General features: G+C 30.5%; 1 protein-coding gene across 1 annotated transcript; it reads left to right on the top strand.

The window, feature by feature from the left end:
• Positions 1–18: 18 nt before the first annotated feature.
• LOC143075045 (copine-8-like) lies at positions 19–23,398 on the top strand. The gene is made up of 21 exons (XM_076250292.1): positions 19–168; positions 3,349–3,389; positions 6,189–6,235; positions 7,034–7,137; positions 7,514–7,553; positions 8,064–8,137; positions 10,349–10,380; positions 11,172–11,200; positions 11,727–11,830; positions 12,223–12,327; positions 13,251–13,292; positions 13,641–13,716; positions 14,157–14,222; positions 14,656–14,717; positions 15,262–15,414; positions 16,031–16,106; positions 16,399–16,526; positions 17,732–17,834; positions 19,976–20,033; positions 20,257–20,330; positions 20,770–23,398. The coding sequence occupies exons 1-21, from the start codon at positions 95–97 to the stop codon at positions 20,968–20,970; spliced, it is 1,689 nt and encodes a 562-aa protein (XP_076106407.1). The 5' UTR covers positions 19–94; the 3' UTR covers positions 20,971–23,398.
• The last annotated feature ends 1,747 nt before the right edge of the window (positions 23,399–25,145 follow it).

The raw sequence follows: 25,145 nt of genomic DNA, 5'->3' as shown, positions 1-25,145 counted from the left end.
ATTTCGAAATCGTTCGGTATAAGTTGACTTGTCCTATCCTCTTGCAGTAAAGTCTAGAGAATTTTAAAAGAGAAATTTTGTAAACAAAAATAATATGGCAGAGAATACGTTTCAACCAGGAACGGGTGTAGCTCCTGCTACCTTAATCGAGTTGTCGATTTCTTGTCGGTAAGGATTAACAGCATCAATACACTCAAATGTTAAAAATCTGTTTCAAGACACAGAAGATGCATATTTTTATTTACTATTAATTTGTGCATCAACATGTCAAAGTAAACATTTCGAAATCAACATCTCTGATTTGACATAAACAAATTGATTAAAAATGCGTAAAAAGTTAAAGTGAAAGTAAAATTCAATTTCTTAAAGGCGACCAATGAAATCAACATGGTGCAATGACAATAATTACAAAAATATGATTTACACAAGGTTTACATGTCCGATTGGCAGGTTTCATCTGACCTTGACCTCATTTTCATGGGTCACTGATCAACATTTTTTTTGTAATAGGCGATACCTTAAATGCCAGCTTTATACCAAAAAAAATAAGAAAATGTGGTGTGACAACTCTCCACAAGAGACCAAAATGACACAGAAATTAACAACTACAGGACACCGTACGGCCTTCAACCATGAGCAAAGCCCATACCTAATAGTCAGCTATAAAAGGCCCCGAATTGACAATGTAAAACAATTCAAACTTTTATTGATTGATTATCATAGGTGGATCCAGGGGGCTGCCCCCACCTTTTTCGTTGGAAAAATTTGGTTGCTAATATTGGGAATCGCTGAAGAGCGATCGGAGTAGCCCCCCCCCTTTTTAAGGTCAGTCAGCCCCGCCACCCCTTCCAAAAAGTTCTTGTATTTTTCTAGTAAAAGTAATTATGACGTCTTGCCAGGCTATTATATATTTCTTTGACATGTCGATGGAAGTCATCAAAGCAAAAAATTAAAAAAGCCTTTCTAGATGTCATTATTAGTTTGACTAGTATTTTTCTTAAATAGTCTGATTTCCAAATTGAGGGAAAAGAATATTCTATTCCAGAGGAGGACTATTACAGACTAGGGGAATAGCTCTGGTAGCATGGACGGAGACGATTACATACGGACACACAAAAACACATCAGCTTCCATTTCTACATTTTAATCAGACAAAGATGACGTCACAAACATAAAATACAAGATACTGGCAAAAAGGGGAATAACTCTCTCTTTCACACAGAAACATAATCCGACCATACATACTGATACATAACATCCCGCCCACAAAACAAAAATTTACTAAATTTTTACAATGGTTAATATGTTTATGTGTTATAAAAAAATACAATATATAATAATTTCCAAAATTGAAAGTTTACATGAATAAAGTTAATCTCTCGACACTCTAGTAACCATTTGAAAACAAACGTATCAACGATGCAAAACCAAAAGTCTGGCATCTCGGACTCCTCCCTCGGATGACCTTATGCACGCATTACTTCCACACAACAATTACAGTGATGCACACATATTAATGGCATTTCCTACTAGACAAACATATATCATTATAAATAGCTGAATACAAATTTGATAGTATCATCAGTGAACTTAAACTCTTAAATTTAATAAGGTTTTATTTATGATATATATCACACCGCTAAATGATAAACACATTCACATTAGCTTAAATTCAAAGTAAACAAATATCGTAAATCAAAATTAACATGAAAATTATCTGGACTCATAAAATCAACATGGTAGTTAAAAATAAAATGTTCTCGTACAGAATAAATTCATCAGCTTAAAGGTCTTCTTGGAACTCTTCAAAACCATGACGATACAGTTATCACCAAAACACAGTACAGTAAATATAATTATGTTTTATAACAGTCAATATAGGTTACGGCGGAATGAAACACAACATCAATACAGTCAACATTAAGCAATACACATCACACGTGTAGTTCAACGGATAAACTGGGTCAACATGGTCAACATCAATAAACAGTAAAAATGGCTCTTTTAATGAAATCGGAACTTTAGAATGCATGGCGATACAGTTATCACCGATACAAATTGAATAATGTCAAATGAAAATAGCATATATATATAAACAGGATCCAAATGTTACAGAAATAAAATGTATGATCATGATGATGCAATGAGATAATTCTCACGTGCTTTCTGGTTGCCAACGGAATACATGTAGACATTCATAAATAATTCACAAAGACAGTACGTACACGAGACGAGACATGGTCTGTTCTTCAGTTAAAAAAAAATCCATTTAAATTTCGGTATTATAATATAGGTTCAGGTATAAAATTTTAAAATCAATGAAAAGTGTTTAGCATCATGGCGGCATATCAAAATCCATCAGGAACGGTCGGTCAACTTTAGAGGCAAAAATGTTCAAAATCTATGAAAAATTAAACTAAAAAAAATGTATACTTCTTTATCCACCGATCGTTTAGGTACTCCACCATATTACATACTGATACATAACAGGACAAAAAAAATAAATTTTGAATCCAGGTTTTCTCCATACCTTTCAGTGTTTCATTTTTACTAAATAATTTTGACTGATAGCGTTGAAACGCTTCGCAGTTGAGAAAAACTGACTCAAACATAAAACAATACTTCCCCCTTCATGCCTTTTAAACTAAATGGTTGCTCCCTTATTGTTTTTTGCTGAAAACGAATTTATTGGTGAGTCCATCTGACCTTGACCGTGACCTTATTTTTATGGTTCATTGGCCATGGGGAATGTTAAGTTTAATTTCCACAATAAGGTATGTTCAGCAGATACTATAAGCAATAGAGTCACTGTATAATTATTTGGTGTATGGTATGAAGTTTGAAAATTATTAAGCAGGTGAGCTTTTGAAGCCTTCTTGTTTTATTACTTATAGAGTACCAGTTATTCTGCCATCAATTCTTATAAAAGTTTTCCTTGAATATTTTTTGGACATTGAATCTGGGGGGAAAATGTGTTTTTAAATTTTTACCAAAAGTTTTTTTTAGCACTGTCAACTCAGTCTTTCCCAATCCTTTATTTTCAAGTGTTTGTCGTGTTTCTGAAATAACTTTCATTTCATAAGGCAATTTAAGACCAAAAGTTTGGATATGCCCCAAATAAATTTTAACATGTTTCAGAAAAAAAATTGTAAATACAGTCGACTCTCGTTATCTCAAAGTCAGTTGGACCAGACAAGCAGAGTCAACTGTACACAGAAATAAATCTTAAAAGTTGAAACATTACTAAAAGAGGGAAGACTATTTTTATTTATTTTTCTAACTAGGAACTGAAAGATTACATATTACAATTTCTTATAGATTTGATTTTTAACATTTGTATCATTTCAGACACCTCATAGATTCAGATGTATTTTCAAAATCAGATCCAAGTAAGTATAAATGTTCCAGAAGAAGCAGCATTATATTGAGATATGTATTGTAGCACTGGAGATCAACCCCATAACATGATCATAATTTTTATGCCCCCACCGTAGCGGAGGGTGCATTAAGTTTTACCCTTGTCGGTCTGTATGTACATGCGTTCGTCCGTACATCCTGAAATTGGTTTTCGTTCTCTTTAATATTTGAGTTTGCATTATCCAAATGTTATGAAACTTATACACAATGCTTATTACCATAAAACACTTATCAAGTTTGAAATTTGGTGGTTCCACTTTAACAGTTCTAGAGTTATGCCCCTTTATAAATGGAAAAATTGCAAAATTTTTAGTTTCCGTTCCCTAACTTTAGTTTGCATCAACCAACTGTTATGAAACTTATACACAATGCTAAGTATCACTAATATACAGATCAAGTTTGAATTTTTGTAAAATTACTAGAACTTTTGTTGAGGTATGCCCCTTTATAAAAGGAAAAATTACAATTATTTTAGTTTCGGTTCTATAACTTAAGTTTGCCTCAACCAAATGTTATTAAGCTTATACACATTTGCTTATTTCCTCAAAATACACATCAAGTTTGAATTTTAGTGGTATCACTTCAAACGTTCTAGAATTATGCTCCTTTACAAATGGAAAAAAAGGAATCTAATATCTATTAAAAAAATATCAATCTTATAATTATTAAAACTATTTTTTGATACGACCGCAACAATTTTTGCGGTCGTATATTGGTTTATTACATTGGTTGCAATAAATTACCTTGATTTCCCAGTTAAATAAAAACCGAAAATTTCACATGTGAAATAAACGTGGTTATTTCACTCTCTGACGTCATACAACAATAGGCGTTGTCAAGATGTCGATAACAGTTGATCAAAACAAATTGTGAATGTGTAGAAAAAAGATATAGTTTCTTACATGTTTTACATTAATTCCTTTAAAAAAAGCCATTTAAGGAATGACTGTAATATTTTTTCTGTCTATGAAGAAATAACATAAAAAATTTGGTGCACACTGAATAACGCGCGTAACAATGTTTATAACCACAAATGGAAGTTTGGGATTGTTTTTTGGGGTTATGGTCCTTAAGGTTTAGAAACAAGCATTTATCTAGTGTCAGGAAAATAAGTTGTATATAAGTATTTCAATTGTTCTAAAATTGTACCACAATGTTTAATACCATAAAGTAGAAGGTTGGGATAAATTTAAAGGTTATGGGGCAAACAGTCTAGGAAAAAGGGGCCAAAAACAAGCATTTTTGTAGTTTCAAGACAAAAAATTGGAGTTATCTTTCTTTGTCCAGAATGGTTGTTGAATCACCTAAAACCAATGCTTTATGAAATCTTCTTTGAAAATTGGAGTTATCTTTCTTTGTCTAGAATAATAGTTAAATCAACTTAAATCAATGCTATATACAATATACAATGCAATATTCACTTTTACTATCAACTGATAAATTAAAGCAATCTTTACCATTCAGTGATTACAAGCACTTTGATTATCATTCTAGGGTAATGCCCCTTTACAAATGGAAAAATTGAAGATTTTTTTCGTTTCTGTTCTCTTAACTTAGTTTGTCTCAACTAAATTTAATGAAATGTGTATATAATTTGAAAATGGCAGATAGACTTTTTTATATAGATTAGACTGTTGGTTTTCCCATTTGAATGGTTTTACACTAGTAATTTTAGGGGACTTTATAGCTTTTTGTTCGGTGTGAGCCAAGGCTCCGTGTTGAAGGCTGTACATTGACCTATAATGGTTTACTTTTATAAATTGTTATTTGGATGGCGAGTTGTCTCATTGGCACTCACACCACATCTTCCTATATCTATATAATGTTTATTACCTCTAAACACAGTTTAAGTTCAATTTTTGGCAGCTTCAGTTCCATTAGAAATTTGAATTGAGATCATTTTTGGAATAAGGGAAAAGGGGGAGGTTCAATTTTTCTCATTTCAGATTTCAGAAATTAAAAAGAAAATTTCTTCAAATATTTTTTTTGTCGAGAGGATTAATATTCAACAGCATAGTTAATTGCTCAAAAGCAAAAAAAATATTTTAAATTCACAGGACCACATTCATTCTGTGTCAGAACCTATGCAGTGTCAACTATTTATTTAAATTGGAGTTATTTTCCTTTGTCCATAATTGTAGTTGAATCAATTTTGAAAATTGATTTTAACCAACTGCAATTATGGACAAAGGAAGATAACTCCAATTTAAAAAAATAATATTAACAATTACTTCAACTACAACCAATGCTTTATACAATGCAAGGTTCACTAAAAAAATAAAAACAATCTTTACAAGCACTTTGATTAATGTTCTTCAGTTTTGTCCTTTTATAACCTTATATGATATTTTGTTTCTGTTTTTTAACTTAACTCAGTTTTAGTTCAAATTTTGGAAGTGTCACTTTTACAGTTCTTGAGTTATGTCCCATTATTATGTTGTATGCTAGTGGGGGCATCATCTGTGTCCCTTTGGACACATTCCACATTTATTTTCTAATATCCTTTGACATATGCTCCTACTATATGGCACGTATTTGCATCACATTAAGAGGATGTATGGTGTATAGAAGTCTATTTGCCAATTTCAAATTTGATTCAGCTCTTAGCCTCTTAAATAAATCAAACACAAGTTTTTTTCCTTTTGCAAAAATACATTTAGAGTTGGTTTTATATGGTATTATATACATGTATATACAATACTGAAAAAAATGACTTTTAATGAAACACTTTAAATGTACCATGTTTTAAATTGTAATTTCTTTTATTTTAGTTGGTGTGTTGTTCGAGATGGATAGTGCCAACAAACAATACAGAGAAGTATGCAAATATTTCAGATAAGATCTTGCACTAGAACACTTAAACATGAACAATCATGACTTAAGTTTGGTTTTAGTTTATTAAAAAAAAGATTATGGATGTACTTAGGTGATCTAAGGTAAAATTAAATAAATCAAGAATTCAAAATTTATAGTTTAAGCTGGAAGAGTATTAGTTAAGAATCAAAATAAGCTAAAAATACTGATAGGTCATGTAGCTGCTTTTCAAGGTATTTGATTTATGAAATATGGCGGGAAAAGGCTGACTCTGACCTTTACCTTATATTTGCATTGGTATTATTTGGGTCTCAAACAAAAGAAAGAAAATCAAGAATCTGCTTAAATTTTGTCAAATGACCTTTTATGAGCTATTAAGTCTTATGTTAAAAGATAAATAGGTGTTATGGAGCAAAATATTTTACCTTGTATTGTATGGCAAAACACCAAGGAGTCCGAACATTTGACACTCATTCCAAAACCTCACCTAAGTACATCCTTAAGTGTTCCGGAAGTTCCAGATTCTAACAAATTTTTTTTTTTTTTATTTCGAATAAGGCAAATGTCGATTTTGCAGCAAGAACACTATATATATTTGACAACACAGTGTCCTACAATCTTGAAAGTGTCAGGTTCTAGATTTGAAATACATTTCAGTGGATTTTTTTTTCAATTTCCCCTTGAAAATTTTAACTTAATTATTGATTAGTTTGTTAATGTTTGAACGCGTTTTTTTAGCATTAAGCAACTAGAAATTATTTAGGTTTTATCTGCAATATGACATAATGTTTCTCTTTTTCAGCTGGGAAGAACTGAAATTATCTGGAATAACTTGAATCCAGACTTTGTAAAGAAATTTGTGATGCATTACTATTTTGAACAAAGTCAGAAACTGAAATTTGAAATGTAAGTTTAAAAATTATTGTATGTTTGATTTTGATTTTTTCATTTTCCCTTGATGTGTTTTAAAGTTTATTCATTTTGTTTACTATGATCAAAATAGCAATATGTTGGAAAGGTTTTGAAATATACCTATAGCTTAGATATTTTTATAAAGCACTAACAATATACCTGATGTTCCCCTGTACATGGTTGCCATGGTTTTTTCATTAAATTGACTTTTGTCAGTAAGGTCAGTGGAAAAAATTACAAGGAGGTCCAAAAATACATTAAAGGAATCCTTTAAATTTGTTCTGCTGTGTTGTAATTTAACAACTACATATATTTTTGTAAAGAAGTTGATCCCTCATGTGTTTTATGATTGGTTATATTTACTTTGCAGATATGATGTTGATTCCAAATCAGCTGACCTATCAAAACATGTAAGTATAGGTACCATGAAATGATATTGTAACTATATATTACACAAATATCATTAATGGATGATCAGTAGAAATTCAGAAATAAAATCAATAAAGAGAAATTTAAACAAAGAAAAAAGTCTGCTTAAGTTATTATTTACTATTTAGTCCACCAAAATTTAAAAAAACAGTTTTCGTGATTTAAAAAGAATTTCCTTTCAGCCAAATCTGGAGGCGTTTTGTTTTTCAGTAGTGTGGCCATTTAGTTGTTGGTCTATCTAGCTGTCAGTCCAGTTATAAGTTCTGAAGTTAAAGTCCAATCAACTGTAGTTCCCTATGATATGATCTTTCTAATGTTAATGCCAAATTAGAGTTCTGACCATGATTTCATGGTCCACTAAACATAGAAAATGATAGGGCATCTGTGAACTATGTAGACAGTCTAGTTTATTATAAATGTGAAAATATTTATGAAATAATGTACAAATTTAAATTAATTTTTTCTAAAATACATTTTGATTTATTTTGCAGGACTTTTTAGGAAGAATGGAATGTACACTTGGCGAGATTGTTGCTGCAGGAACCAGATACACAAGGAGACTTCTGTCAGATGTTTTCTTTTCAAATGTTTTTTTTGCATGTTTAGACAATACAGATTTGATTGTTGCAAGAAAATTAAATGAAATGACACACAACATATATATTTTTTGTGATTTATCCAATCATAAATGTCTCTTTGCTTGAACTATTTTGTTGTTACACTTCATCAACTAAAAGTCATGGATATAAGAGTTCAGTTTGTAGAATTTAACAAACAGAAAATTCATGAATAAAGTTTAACAACAAAAAGATACAAAACTTCTTTCTTTTATTTCCTTGTCCATAAACAAATAAGTAAATGATAAAATAGACATTATCACAAAAACAGGAAGTAAATAAATTTTTGCCAAGGAGACAGAGTAGTCTTTTGTGACCTTTGCTAGTAATCATTTACAAAAATGTGATACAAAAAATTCTCTTGGTGCTTGATTAGGCCAAACAAAAAAGTATGTGTGTTTACTGTCACATGCTGAAAAAAAACCCAGAGTTTAGGGATTTTTTTTTTAATTCATAGAGTCTATGGGAGCAACATTGTGACTTTGACAGTGCTTAATCAAAAATGGCCAAAAAACTTTAGGGTAGGTAGGGGTACGGTAAACACAGATACTTTTTTTTTGGCCTTAAGATTACAGGTGACAACGAAAAAGCAATATCTTGTGATTATATTGCAGGACTGTAAATAACAGTCCTACTAAAAAGCGCCTGGGAGCGCCTAGGTGATGAAAACTCGCCCTGAGAAAAGAAAAAGCGCCCAGGGGAGAAAAAACAGTGCCTGGGGATAAGGAAAGGCGCCCAGGAGAATCTAATAATATGTTATAACAATAAATGTTCTCCTGAATAAAAAAAAAAAAATTAAGGGCATACGATACAGTTACACTAACAGGGGAGGTAATGACGTTGCTAATGTAAATTGTTATTTTCGCTACGTCAAACGGAGACTTATCGGGAAAAGATGCAGTTTTTGGCTGATTTTTATCATTTGTACTGATTTAACTTCAAAACGAGTTGATGGACCCCTCTTTTTTAAAATGACATTTGGTTTGATTACGTAAGGAGACTGTGTACAAATTTTCATGAAAACGTAAATAGTGCAATTTTTTTAAATTTGATAAATGTACATAAAAAAATGACGTTTTTTTTCTACATTCATGAACATTTGATAAATTTGAGTTATTTGTAAAAGAAATTTCTGAAATTTGGACCTCAATTTACTCAAAAAGTAGCGCATGAAGGTGTATTTTCTATTACATATTTGATTTAATCAGGTAAAAAATTGCCTACGTGCAAATTTTCATCAAAATTTAAATACGGGATCAACACTGCATCATATGCCCTTAATATAAATTGGGATATGTACGATGCTACGATCTGGAATTGGCAGACTTTGAGATGTTTCTCACAGACAAAAATGTGAATTATTCATGTAAAGGTTTTTTCCCATGACCAGTCAAATGAAAACACATACACATCAGCTTTATTACAATTGACAGAGATGAGATTTGTAATATATTACGTATACTAGTATAAATAATAGAGAAAAGATAATAAATATTTTTGTTCAGACAATGCAAAAGGTAACACTTATGGAATTTTTATATTTCATTATTCTACATCCGTATTCTTCAAACAATCGTAAACTGTACACACTGTTGATTATGCATTTTTCAGTTTTATATCGATTTTGAAAAACAAGTCTTTTGATGTCTTACATTTTATAAATCTTTAGCACAAACTGTAATCGATCCATTGGTATCTGTCTTTCGAAATAGTATTCAACATATATTATTGTTAAAATTGAAACATTCATACTTGTTTTTGTGCTTTATTACAAATGTCTATTATCTGAATTTGCAAAATTCTTGTCTAAAAAAATAATCAGTATGCATAACTTATTTCATCGACACAAAGTTGTCTCATGCCAATACAATATCTATAAAACTTCCCTGGGCGCTGTTTTTTCTTCACCAGGTGCTTTTTCTTTTCCCCGGGCACTGTTTTTCCTCCACAGGTGCTTTTTCTTTTCCCAGGACGCTTTTTCTTCACCCGGGCACTCCTGGGTGCTTTTTAGTAGGCGCTTTTTAGTAGGACCTGTAAATAATTCTCAGGAAAATTGACTGTAGTTTTTTTTTAAGAAGCATTTTCAATGAGAAAGGCTTCATTCATGAAATTGGTTTTATTTTGAATACAGTAGTGAAAGCTTTTTGTTATTTTTTCAGAGGACCAAAGAAAAACAGTGGGACTATAATTGGTAAGCATATAGAAATAATTCAGAATTACTGTTTTAATGGCTATGTAAGTGATGTTTGATACTATTATTCTCAATGTTATTTTTTCATGTATTAGGTTAGATGTTGAAGTCAACTCTATTACTTAAGTTTGGATTTTTAATATAGCTTGGTACCGGTAAATGGCAATAATGTAATAAGGTAAATGCTGTTTGTTTTGAAATGATGAAAGAGAAAAAAGATATTGATAGAGGTTTGCATCCAGTGTCAAAAGTTTCATGCATAATTAGTACTTAATATATAATAGATAAGCAAGTAGGGTCTAAAAAGTAGGTGGACTAGAAGAATATTTTAAATGACACTAAGTACATGTGTAATGAAGGCATATATAATTGGTTAGGGTGAGAAAATGTTCTTTGTAAATGTGTTTTTGCTTCCGCCACTAGCAACAGGGGGCATTTCAAGTTTGTTCTTTGTCCGTTTCATATATATGTTCCAAAGTTGGTTTCAGCTATCTGAGTTAATTTTGCCTCTACCAAATTTAAAGAAACAATCCTTATTACAAATCTACTTCAAATTTGGGTGGTGTCACCTCATATTTCTTGAGTTATATCCCTTTATAAATGGAAAAATTGTTGAATTTGCCATATTTGCAATTATCTGTGTCCCATGGATACATTTATATTTTGTTTGTTATATAAGTTATCACATTTACTGTCTCTGCTGCATATGTTATAGGAAACAGAAATATTTTAACGAAATAAAAACTAATGATATTCTATTGTTATCAGAAATATTATTTTTATTATTTCAGTTGGTGTAGAAGAATTAAGCAGCTGTAAGGTAAAAACATGAGATTATCTTAACTTGCTAACAATAGTTTATTTATAAGTTCGAGTACAATTATCTTACTCAAAATTTTTATGACTGCGTGGCTTATTCATTCTGTTCAGTCTCCTCACAGTAGGCAATAATTTCCAACTTCACATTGGTTTGTTAATGAAGGTTCAATGACACTCTTACTGGTTAGTCGGGGATGGTATGTAAAAGTAACATATTTTCTACATTGAGTTCTTTGAATGTAGATAGATGGAGGTCTATTTTTTCTGTGTCTCTTCTCTTAATTACTCCGGTATCCTCCACCAATAAAAACTTGCCGCCACGAAAATAGCCTAAATGTGGTGCTTAAAAGTGGTGTTAAAACACCAAAAATCAAAAATCAAATCTCTTTAATTATTGGAGGGGTTTAAATATTGTAGTGGATTGTATGGAGACCTTATCATGTTGTATATTTATCTGTTTAGCTATTGTTGAGAATGTAAACCATTCTTTCTGTTTATATTAAAAATATTTTATTTATTTTTTGCAGGAACAGGGCAATTTCCAGTTTAGGGCTTCCAAGTTAGATAAGAAAGATTTTTTTGGGAAATCAGATCCATTCCTGACCTTTTCAAGGGCAAATGAAGACAGTTCGTAAGTCTACATGTTATTCAAGTATAGCATGGGTTTGTAAAATGTAGAATAGCTGTTAATCAATTAATCATTGTAGTTAGTAGTTTTTTTTTCTCAAGAAAAAGTCATAGGCAAGAAGACCACCTTTCCAAGTATCAAAAGCCTTGCTTGAATGGGAAACTTAAACACGTTAAAATTTTATCATTAAAACATTGAATTCAAGATACAAATAATGAGTATTGATTATTATTTGCAAGCTATTATTTTAACTTGAAATTATTTTTAATTATGGAATTTGCATAATTTCTAGTACTTGAAATTTTTAATAAATTCTAACTTAAATAATAGCCTGTTATGGGTTCATTTTTAAGCAAAATTGATGAAATTGTTTTAATTCAATGTTTGTATTATAGGTTTACAGTAGTTCACAGAACTGAGGTTATAAAAAAGACACTGAATCCAACGTGGAAACCTTTTACAATATCAGTCAGAGCTCTTTGTAATGGAGATTATGACAGGTAATACATTTATTAGTCTCCAACTACTGGTTGGGGTAGAATTGTTTATCACTAAAAGGACAATACTAAATCATTAATGATTTTTTTCTACACAAAATGAATGTTTTAACTTTGCATTGCTGTAAATATTTCTTTCAGCTCTTTGGCATGATGACATGGATCTTAATTAAAGTTCAAAAAGTTATTAAGATAATAGATGGCTGGTTGTGTTCAGTGATACATTAAAATGCAAATTCAGGACGAGAACAAAAATGTTACAAATATAAATTCTAGACCAACACTTTGAGCCTGATTTTTATTATGCAATTGAATATCAAGGAGATGCGGTAGGATGGCTTATATGACAACTTTTAGTTTAAACATATTTATTTATAGTGGATTGGGAAACAAGTTTTGCAACTTATATTAATCCCTTTCCACTTTGCGGGTGCGAGTGCTGCCTTGTAGCGGCATTAGCCTACTCTTTTTCGAAATCTACATGGGTGTCTTTAACGTGCAACAGATATGGCTCTCTCTTAACACGGGTCAGCCATTTATCGTCCCCTTCCGACAGACTATCATCGTTTCCTCAAGACCATACTCGCAGATGGTGTCAAGGGAGAGCCGAGTTATATGACAACTATTCATCGAAATCCAAATGACTCAGATTTACTTTGTTTTTATGGTTGTGCGTTGTTTGTTTGAATGAAAAATATAAAACAAAATAATAATGATTAGTTAAGCAAAACTTTACCTTGTTCTGTAGGTATATGTAAGAAGAATTATTAAATTTTAAAATTTTCTGATAAAATTGTACCAATTAAGATACAGGTAAAAGACATGATTCTTTAAAATTGTAAGTCATTACAGATTAGCAAAATATTGAGACAGGACAATAATTAAATATATTTGACATCCTTTGAATATAAGTTATTTTTTAACAGGTCCATAAAAGTTGAATGTTATGACTGGGATGCTGATGGTGGGTAGGTATTTATTTTATAAGATTATTGCAAACCATCTTTTACAATGAATTGTTTGAAAAACAAGCAATTTGTAATTTAGTTTCAAAAGAAAAACAGTTATAAGATATTGTTGATACCAATTGGTTTTACTTGTTTACATTTTGAGAAAGATTTTTTGATAATATTTATTTGTCTTGTGGTGGAAGTGGTGATCTGAAGAAGAAAAAAAAAACAACAATCAAAACCATATGTGTACATTAAGACAGTTACCTATCTGTGTAATATAACAATTAAACTGATTGTTATTACTTGAAACCATTATTTGAATAATTTACTTCCTAAATTTACTGGTGTTTGTATATATTTCAGCCATGATTTTATTGGAGAATTCCAAACAACATTGAGAGAACTTTCTAGAGGTCCAAGTCAGCAAAATATTTTTGAGGTAATTTCTTATGGAAGAATATGAGCTTCTTTTTACTTTATTCTAAACATTTTTTAAGTAAAAGTTATTTTTTCAAAAACATTTACATCTTTAATAAAACAATTTAAATTACAATAAAGTTAGTTCAAGAACATTGATTCTTGGTCATATGCTAACTTTTACATATAATACACAGTTTAATTAATCAAAGACCATTGACATAATCTATCATCTTTGATAATTTTATACATAATATATATGTACAAAATGAATAATTTTGTAAATCAAAGGGTAATAGTTTTCCTTTTAGGTTTGGATTTTAACTAGCAGTATTTAACAAATTTAGAAACATAATGAAAACTTACATAGATGCTTTGTTTAAAACACCCTATTCAAATGCATACATAAACTTATTAAAAACAAAATGTCATGTCATCATATCTGTCTTAATATAATTACAGTGCATTAATGGAAAGAAGAGAGACAAAAAACTAAAGAAGGGAAAGTCCTATACAAATTCAGGAGTGGTGAGTATATCTGTCCTGTTAATATATTGAACACAGTGTGACATAACAACTACTTCTCTAGTATTGAATCAAGGAATTGATCTGAACATGATGTAACCTAATATGAGAAATATGGCCTTAACATCTCAACATTAATCTCTTAAACTGACTTGATCACAAATTTAGCTTCCAAAAGGTTTGAACTCTTCAACAATTTTTTTTAACTCTGAAAAAATATCTTGCTCGTATTGTTTCAGTAGTATATGAAAATGACAGAATTCACATTTATGATTGTCGTTTTTTTGTAAGTCATAAAAAATGTCACATCCAGAAAATATAATTTGAAGGAAAAAGAGACATCTTTCAACCAAAAGACCACAGGACCATTTGTATAATGTATATAAAGCAGTTTTAAAAAAATCATTAATCCTATGGTAAAATTGATATATTTCAGATAGAACTAATGAGTTGTAAAATGGAGAAAGTCTACACATTTTTGGATTATGTCAGAGGAGGGTAACTAAGATATTTTCATTAATCTTAATTTTTTTCTCTGAAGAAGGAAAATATGCATTTCTTTTTTTTTCTATTTGCCATAAATACTGGTTTATGTTGGACATTGATCAACAAGTATTTATAAGTCTGTAAACTTATTTTGTGAATGACAAAATATAAGAAATGCCATTGTAGAATTAATTATACAGTTGAAAAATAACTTGTGTAAAGAAAATAGATCCTTTTCAATATCATCATCAGTGGTTTTAAAACATGTTTTGTTTGATATCATGTTATCAGATTTTGATAAATAGTTCCAAATTTTTGGCAAAAGATTTATTTATTTTCCTAACAAATTGCTATTTCAATAATTTGCTGAAAAACACATTGGATACATTTCTGTGGTGACAGTATTTTGTAATTTTATCTATAACTCAATTGCTCTATATTTTGTAAAAAAACATGCATATATATTAGATAAAATGCCAAATTTCTGTCTTCAATCATTTGCTTCAAAACAGACCATAACTCTGTTTTGTATCTGCATTTTGTATTACTTTTACAGGACACAGTTAAACTGTTCATTTGCAGTAGATTTTACAGCATCTAACGGGGATCCAAAATCTCCATCATCTTTACATTACATGAATCCTTACAGACCAAATTCATATCAAACGGCACTTAGATCTGTAGGGGAGATAATCAAAGATTATGATAGGTAAGATTGAAGTTTATATAGTGATACATGGAAAAATGTAAATCAAATCAAATTAAACAATTTAGTATAGTCTCACCTCTCTACATGTACAGTAAAACATTTATATAATATCTACAGCATGTTTTAATTAAAAGTACAAAACAATCTTAAAAACATTCGAGAGCCACTCTCAAAAGAGTTATGAGAGACTTAATTTTACATGAAAATGGAAAACTTAATATTTTTTTTTTTTTATCTATTTACAACATTCTTCCTTTGAATCAAAATATCATGGCAGAGTCTAGCAGAATAAAATCACAAATTTTCATTTGTAAATAAAAAATTTTGAATTTATATTTTATTGGTGCTGAAATATAATATATTGGATGATGCAACACAGAATTTTTCATACTTACATGTATTTTAAAAGATTTTGATATTCTGTATATGTAGCAATTTTTAATGCTTTGGACATATCAATTTATTTTCCTGATGCTTTAAAACTGTTGATATTTTCAGTGTTTGAATTGTATTTGCTGTTTAGAAAAGAAGAAAAGGAGAAAATCAAAATCTTGAAAAAAATTGTGAAATAATTAAACTAAGATAAATTTTGCATTTGTGTTTTTATTTTTTTCAGTGATAAATTATTTCCAGTTCTTGGTTTTGGTGCTCGTCTACCACCAGATGGTGTTGTTTCTCATGAATTTGCATTAGTAAGTTGTTAATAACCTTACATCCGAGGGATAGAAAACTGATGAGGACAGTTCAGCTGAAATTTACATTTTATTCCATCAAAGCACTTTGTAATCTTTTCTATATTTAAAAGTTTAAAGCCTATATAATATTTGTTCATTTTGAACATTTAAATTTGTAATTCAATCATAATCATGAAATCCACAAAAACTAGTATACCACGAATAGAAGTGAATCCATGGTATAGGAGAATTTGTTCATGAGCAATACTTTTACATCTATATAAATATGAATCAATACTTTTTTCTTCAGAATGGTAACCCAAACAATCCTTACTGTACAGGTATAGAAGGTGTTTTAGAAGCTTACAATAAAGCCTTACATTCAATACAGTTATATGGTCCTACAAACTTTGCTCCAGTTATCAATCATGTGTCCAGGTAAGTTCCATTATGATGTATAGTTGACCATGCTCTGTCCAAATCTTTGATCAGAAAATGAGGTTCAAGATTTATTTTGTGAACACACCCACAGAAAATTTGCAAACAGTAACTTTTTCCTATTTTGCAAAGTAATAACTGTGTTAACAAAATTGAATCCCTGAAGGGTTTTGTAAAAATAGATTTTACTGTAGTTTTTTGTTTTGTTTACATCAATTAGAAGCTGTGACTTAACAAACATTTCTATATAGAAATGTTTGTTAAGTCACAACTTCTAAGATATCACATTATAGAAATGTTTGTTAAGTCACAGCTTCTAATTGATGTAGTTAAAATGTTTTGAATTTCTACAATTATCTGCAGAGTAAAGATGAAAAATTGATTGACTCTAGGTTCCTAGAGATTCAGTTAGTTCTGCTTTGTAAGCAGTTTGTTTTATATGTCAAGAATAGTGTATATTGTATATTAAAATTGTAAAAACAAAACTATGATAGATAAGGGAAACAAAATTATATTGAAATACAGTTGCATTACGATCAACACATCTCAACTGTTCACAAGATAGTATACCAACCCACACAGTCATGCATTAGATTTTATTTAAAAACTTTGATAAACTTATTTAGTGTTTTTTATGGAAAAGTATTGACGATAAGAATTTGATGTATGGTATGATGTAATGGTTACATAATCATCCATACATCTTGTTTAACACATCAGTGTTTTAACAGTTTTTATTATAACAAGACCTTGCATTCATTTGCAAAATTAGTGCTGTATACTTGATCTACTATAAATGTGTGACAATGTTTTTCCTGTATTTTTATCAACTGCATGTGAGGCACTTCAAATTCTTCCTATATCTACTGTCACAAAATATGTTCTTCTTCCAAATGATAAGGGAGTAGACTCCTATGTTGTTTTGATGAATGAAAAGATTCATTTAAAGTGGGTCTCATTGGGGTCTAAGCATGACGCGGGATTGCCAATTTTTTGTAAGCGTGACACGTGAAAATCAATTTTTTGTGTCGTGAAAACGGGAAATGAAGTCTAACGGGACACGGGATATTACAAAAAAATGAAAATTGCTTGCCTACATAGTGTAAGCGGGATACAGGAATCTGACAAAACAGTAAGTGGGATCTGGGATTAGAACCCCCCAATGAGACCCCCTTTAAAGACAATATATATAAATATATTTTTAGGTTTGCTGAAGCTAAAACAGGAGGAACTGACTATTTTATTCTGCTGATTGTAACAGATGGTATAATTACTGACATGCCACAGACATGTGAAGCAATAGTTCATGTAAGTGTTTATTTTGTAACAGAAGGTATAATAACTGACATGCCACAAACTTGTGAAGCAATAGTTCATGTAAATGTTTACTTTGTAACAAACGGTATTATTACTGACATGCCACAAACATGTGAAGCAATAGTTCATGTGAGTGGTTCTGTAACATTTTGAGACAATCAAATTTTAAACTACAACTTTCTGTTATCATTTTATATTTATGCTAAAAGAGATGAGATTGTAGGATCAGTAAAAATTACTCTGATAGAATTGTTATTGATTTTCAATGAATAGGCAAAACTCTTATTATCTACAAAAAAAAAGTTATTTTATTATGAGATCATCAAATTTTTAAAAAATTTTTTGTGATGAGGCTGGGCTTTACATTGACAAAGCTAGAAAAAGTTCAAAAATATTTGATGTATTAATTGAAAATGAACTAGATAAGAGTTGGAAACAATCCTTTGTACACTCTATATAAACTTCCAAGCATAGATTTCTGAAAAGTGGAATTTATTTATATTATCAATTATATATATGATATGCAAAAATATTTTGACAACGAAAATTTAAATAGGGCTTTTCATGGTTAGTTCAGCCATATTGGATAGGGGGCAGATTTTTTTGAAAGAGGTGTAAATAGTATGAATTTATGGGAAATCCTATGCATGTTTCCAAGCAACTGCTCAGTTTTTGTCGAGCCTGCAACATTTGTTGCAGAAAGCTCGACATAGGGATAGTTATCCGGCGGCGGCGGCGTTAGCTAACTTCTTAAAAGCTTTATATTTTAGAAGATGGAAGACCTGGATGCTTCATACTTTGTATATAGATGCCTCATGTTACGAAGTTTCCGTCAGTCACATGTCCAATGTCCTTGACCTCATTTTCATGGTTCAGTGACCACTTGAAAAAAAAGTTCAAATTTTTTGTAATGTTGAATTCTCTCTTATTATAAGTAAAAGGATAACTATACTTGATATGTGCGTACCTTGGAAGGTCCTCATGTCTGTTAGACAGTTTTCACTTGACCCCGACCTTATTTCATGGATCAGTAAACAAGGTTAAGTTTTGGTGGTCAAGTCCATATCTCAGATACTATAAGCAATAGGGCTAGTATATTCGGTGTATGGAAGGACTGTAAGGTGTACATGTCCAACTGGCAGGTGTCATCTGACCTTGACCTCATTTTCATGGTTCAGTGGTTATAGTTAAATTTTTGTGTTTTGGTCTGTTTTTCTCATACTATATGCAATAGGTCTACTATATTTGTTGTATGGAACGATTGTAAGGTGTACATGTCTAGCGGGCAGATGTCATGTGACCTTGACCTCATTTTCATGGTTCAGTGGTCAAAGTTAAATTTTTGTGTTTTGGTCTGTTTTTCTCATACTATATGCAATAGGTCTACTATATTTGTTGTATGGAATGATTGTAAGGTGTACATGTCTAGCGGGCAGATGTCATGTGACCTTGACCTCATTTTCATGGTTCAGTGGTCAAAGTTAAGTTTTTGAGTTTTGGTCTTTTTATCTAATACTATATGCCATAGGTCAACTATATTTGGTGTATGGAAATATTTTATGATCTTTATGTCAGTCGCACAGGTTTTATTTGACCATGACCTCATTTTCACGGTTCATTGCACAGTGTTAAGGTTTTGTGTTTTGGTCTATTTTTCTTAAACTATAAGTAATCGGTCAACTATATATGTTGTATAGAAGCATTGTTAGCTGTACATGTCTGCCTGGCATGGTTCATCTGACCTTGACCTCATTTTCAAGGTTCATTGGTCTATGTTTAGTTATCTTGGTTAATGTTAAGTTTATGTGACAGTTGTAATAAAGCTTAGCTTTATACTTAGGACTATCAACATAATATCAATGATTAGTATAGAAGGCGAGACATTTCAGCGTGTGCACTCTTGTAATGATGTGTTCCCGTATTTTTCACACCTTTTTTCCATTATGAAAATCTCTTATCCAATATGGCCGAACTAACTGTGAAGATCCCTATTGTGTGTGATTATGTCCATCAAAAATAAATTTACAAATTAAAATGTTATTTTGATTATTTAAGCAATGAAAAAATATAACATTAGATGAACCAATGAAACAAAGAAGTAATATTTGTAATAAACTGATTATTATTTTTAGGCTGCAAGTCTTCCAATGTCCATAATTATTGTTGGTGTAGGAGATGCTGATTTTGAAGGTTAGATATAGATTTAAGGATATACTAACTGTGAGTTAATTTATTTTCGTGGGTATCAATTTTTGTGGATTAGGGAAAACTTGCATTTTTGTGGATATTTGATTTCTTGGTTTTACCAATCTCTGCATACAAAATCTGTAGAAAATTTATATTACCTTAAACATTTGAATTCTTGGTTCACCTGTATCCACCAGTGATAATAGTATTTTTTATATCATTTTAGCAATGGATGTTCTAGATGGAGATGATGTCAGGTTATCATCAAGAGGAAGACATGCTGAAAGAGATATTGTGCAGGTAAACATACACGTTGTCAGTCTAAATAATTTGCTGAAGAATTGATAACATAATGGTAATAATTTATGGTTCACTGATCTTCTAAAATAAATGAATAAAGGATGAAGCAATCAGCATAAAATAATTATTGGTCAGTGTAAAGTAGTCTTGACAGATTTTTATACGACTATCAAGCTTTAATGATGTGTCCAAATTTCCCCTAACTGTTCAGGGTTCAACCTCTGCGGTCATATGAGGTTGCGCTCAGCGAAGCATTTTAATCTTACCTTGACCTTGTGTTAATGGTTAATTGGTCAATGTTAAGCTGATATTTTTGTAAGTTTTAGAAAAATCTGTTATTGGACCCTTTAAAAAATGCCATGTCAAAATCACAGTTTGAATTTTTGCTGTCAAGTTTGAAGTTTCATACTTCAAACTAATCTTGAAATTTTCATTTCAGTTTGTTCCAATGAGGAATTTTACTGGTCGTCAAGGAGACAATCCTGCAACTCTTCAAGCTATGTTGGCTAAGGAGGTACTAGAAGAAATTCCTGACCAGTTTTTGTCGTACATGAAGACACGGAACATCAAACCAAAACCCCCCCTACAGAGACAACTGACAATATCATCAGTAACATCTCTTCCAGCATCTGAGCAATGATTTTGATTACTGTGACAAAATAATCCAGGTCAATGATGTTCTATATATGTTGATATATTATATAAATAGTGCTGGTCCTGATTTAGTGCATAGGTTAAATAATTTGATTGTGATCCCTCTTATTAAAGGACAAAAGATGATTATTTGCAACAATGATAATATAATGTGATTGTGTAGGTATGAAAAGAAAAAGAATTGTGTAAGTCATGAACTATAGTCTAAAGTCCTAGTTAAGTGAGCATATTTAAACAAAAATTCAATTTGAAAATTTACAAAATAAGGTTGTCACATATTAGTTGTTAAAATATGTAATGAAGATTACTAATATTATATTTTCATTATTTTTTTTGAAATGAAATGTTAACTAACAGATTAAACTCCTTCATGTATTCTTAGGACTTGTTAAATGAATAATAGAATTTTTTTTTGCTCTATACATGAGGTGAAGTTTGTTCATATGGTGTATGAAGAATTTCGAATAATCGTCAGATTTGCATGAATTGTCTTTTTTGCCTTGAAAAAGCATTTTTCAGTTTTTAATGCAACAAAATTCCATCTCAGACCTTTTTTTTTTCTCGATATAGTGTGATTAAAAGTATGTGAAAAAATCAATTCAAATTGACATATTTATCAAGATTTTCATAGTTCTTTTAAAAAATCTTTTTTAGCTCACCTGGCCCAAAGGGCCAAGTGAGGTTTTCTCATCACTTTGCGTCTGTCGTCCATCGTCGTTAACTTTTACAAAAATCTTCTCCTCTGAAACTACTGGGCCAAATTAAAGCAAACTTGCCCACAATAATCATAATGGGTATCTAGTTTTAAAAGTGTGTCCAGTGACCCCGCCAACCAACCAAGATGGCAACAATGGCTAAAAATAGAACATAGGGGTACAATGTAAAGGTTTTTTTAAAACATGTGCAGAACAGGCAACATTATTTCGATAAGATATAAACTGCAGTTTAAATAAAATTGAGCAAATTAAGAAACCCATATTATTTAATTTGAGCTCATTTTATCCTCATACTTGAAAAGTTTGTTTCCTTCTAAAGACCTGCTGTTCATGCAATTTTCAGCAGTAGTGCTTTATTTATGTTCATTTTCCCCCACCATACCTTAATATGAAATAATTCAAACTACTTTTCTAATCTTTCCACGAGTGATTTCCATCACTTTGATTAACAATGTTCATTCTAGGCCAATTTCATTATAGATAGAGATAATTGTAAGCAGCAAGATTGTTTAATAAAGTAAGATCTACAAACACATCACCAACACCAAAACACAATTTTGTCATGAATCCATCTGTGTCCTTTATTTAATATTTGCACATAGACCAAGGTGAGCGACACAGGCTCTTTAGAGCCTCTAGTTAATATTTATTGTTTACTTATTCTATGAATATATGTGGTAATCAATACCAAAATAAAACATATACAGAAGACATCTATTAGTCTTAATAAATTATTATAATATTATGATGAAACAATTTAATATCATTATATCTATAATAAGAACATTTTTGTATTTATTTATTTATTCCTAATTAAATTATAAACTGTATAATGCTTTGACTCATGTCTATTAATAGTGAAATGAAAGAGAAAACAGATCTGTAGATTGTGGAATTTAAAAAAAATCTTTTTAATATTTTTATGTGCAAAGTTTTTGTTACAAGTTGGGTTTATAGGTCACATATCTGTAGACTTAAAAGGTGTAAATTGTTATAGAATTGTCAATTTAAAAAAACAATGTTAATACTAGTGCCAAAAAGTAATGTAAGATTTTGTAAATTTGTAGTTTTTGAATGTGACATAAATTATGAACAGATAACCAAGAATTAGATGTTTGTCGTTTTCCCTAGAGTTTCTTGTTTTGTATTTTAATACCATTTATCATGTGTACACAGTTATTGTAAAGACAGTGTTTTAGAATACCTATTTCCCAAGAGTAAATTTATCAAGGAAAAGCAAAAGTACAGAAAAATCAAAACAAATGTTGATTTTTAAAAATTTAGATTATTCAGCTGAGCTGCGAGAATGAAACAAAATGGCTACACTTTTCTATAAAAAGTATACATTTTCAGAAATTTTAGGGTTTTCTAGAAAAAGAATGTGAAAAAAAAGCATAAAAACTTGAAGATCCTTGACAAGAATGTTCACCAATCATATATTCTGTCTCTGCTCTAAACTCTATCAGTTTTAAGTCAACTTCTAGTATTAGAAAATGTTAGTAGTTTAAAACAAAAGCTATATTTTTTTTCTTGACTTTTATACCATTTAACAGAAACTCCATCAAAATACAAGCTACTGCTAGTTTACAGAACCCATAACTAAATTCAAATGAATTATTTTCATGTCTTTTGTATATATTTCCTGCTTAGATTCTCTGGTGGTCACCTTGCATGACTTGAATGTCTTTTAACATGTTTAAAGTTATGAATGGCTCATCTTAATTTTTCAAAACCCTGTTATGTCTGGTTGTATTTTTGCATTCCTACCTCTTAACTTACACCATCGATGTAAATTAATTTTCTTATTATACGACCGCAAAAATTTTTGCGTCGTATAATGGTATGATGTTGTCGTCTGCGTCTTCGTCGTCCATAGATGCATTTGGTTTCCAGACAATAACTTTAGTTTTAGTGAATGGATCTGTATAAATTTTGAACAGAAGGTACTATACCACAAAACGAAGGTTGGGATTGATTTTGGGGGTTGTGGTCCCAATAGTTTAGGAATTAGGGGCAAAAAAAAGGTCCCAAATAAGCATTTTCCTTGGTTTTTCGTACAATAACTTAAGTATAAGTAAATAGAAATCTATGAAATGTTAACACAAGGTTTATGACCACAAAAGGGAGGTTTGGATTGATTTTAGGAGTTTTGTGTTACACAGTTTAGGAATTAGGGGCTAAAAAGGGCCTAAATAAGCTTTTTTCTTGGTTTTCGCTCAATAACTTTATTATAAGTGAATTGAAATCTATGACATTTAAACACAAGGTCAATAACCACAAAAGGAAGTTTGGGGATGATTTTGGGAGTTTTGGTCCCAATAGTTTAGGAATTAGGGGCCAAAAGGGTCCAAAATTAAACTTTGTTTGATTTCATCAAAAATTGAATTATTGGAGTTCCTTGATAATATGTCGAATCTAACTGTGTATTTAGAATCTTAATATTTGGTCCCGTTTTCAAATTGGTCTACATTAAGGTTCAAAGGTTCCAAAATTAAATTTAGTTTGATTTTAACAAAAATTGAATTATTGGGGTTATTTGACATGCTGAATCTTAACATGTACCTAGTTTTTTTATTATGAGCGCAGTTTTAAAGTCAGTCCAAATCGAGGTAAATATTAAACTTTGTTTGATTTCAACAAAGATTGAATTAATGGGGTTCTTTGATATGCTGAATCTAACCATGTATTTTGATTTAGGATATTGGACCATAATAGGTAAATGTCCGATTTAAAAGTTTTTAAGTTTAAGTTCTTAGACCACATTCATTCTGTGTCAGAAACCTATGTTGTGTCAACTATATAATCACAATCCAAATTCAGAGCTGTATCGAGCTTGAATGTTGTGTCCATACTTGCCCCAACTGTTCAGGGTTTGACTTCTGCGGTCGTATAAAGCTGCGCCCTGCGGATCACCTGGTTTTTTATTTTGTATTCTTATTTGTTCTTTATTTTAAAAGGATCAAATTTAATTTATTCATACACCATTTCATTTCTGTGTTATAGTTAATCATTTAAAAATTTAAGATAAAATGAAAATTAATGATAAACAATTTTATCCTTTTGATGCTAAATGTAGCTCAAAAATCCTTCCAAAGAATGATAATAAAATTTCAAACTAAGGGTAATGAAAATTGGGCATTTAACCCTTGACCATAACATAAATTACTCCTACTTGCTTTGAAAATGATATTAGTTTATATTTCATTAGTATTTATATCAGCTGTAATGGGTACTTCATTTTAATAATTTTAACAAATGGTGGTTGAATTTCATGTCATATACAATGTTGTCACAATATTTGCAGCTTTATTAAACCAAAAGTGGTGTTTTACATTTACAGTTTTGATTATAAATCAAACATTTTAAAGGGCATTGAGAACATTGTAGTATAAATACTTGCCAACAAATATCAATATTTTTCCAGTCTAATTTTTCATTCTTGGAA

This window comes from Mytilus galloprovincialis, chromosome 1 (assembly GCF_965363235.1).
Source record: "Mytilus galloprovincialis chromosome 1, xbMytGall1.hap1.1, whole genome shotgun sequence".
Taxonomy (NCBI): Eukaryota; Metazoa; Mollusca; class Bivalvia; order Mytilida; family Mytilidae; genus Mytilus; species Mytilus galloprovincialis.
This window is presented reverse-complemented; position numbering and strand designations above follow the sequence as displayed.

Bases quoted from the DNA above. Each gene is read 5' to 3' on its own strand.
- LOC143075045 (XM_076250292.1), top strand. From the start codon at position 95: ATGGCAGAGAATACGTTTCAACCAGGAACGGGTGTAGCTCCTGCTACC. The intron at 11,201-11,726 runs GTAAAAACATGA...TATTTTTTGCAG, and splicing joins AAGAATTAAGCAGCTGTAAG to GAACAGGGCAATTTCCAGTT. The intron at 15,415-16,030 runs GTAAGATTGAAG...TATTTTTTTCAG, and splicing joins ATAATCAAAGATTATGATAG to TGATAAATTATTTCCAGTTC.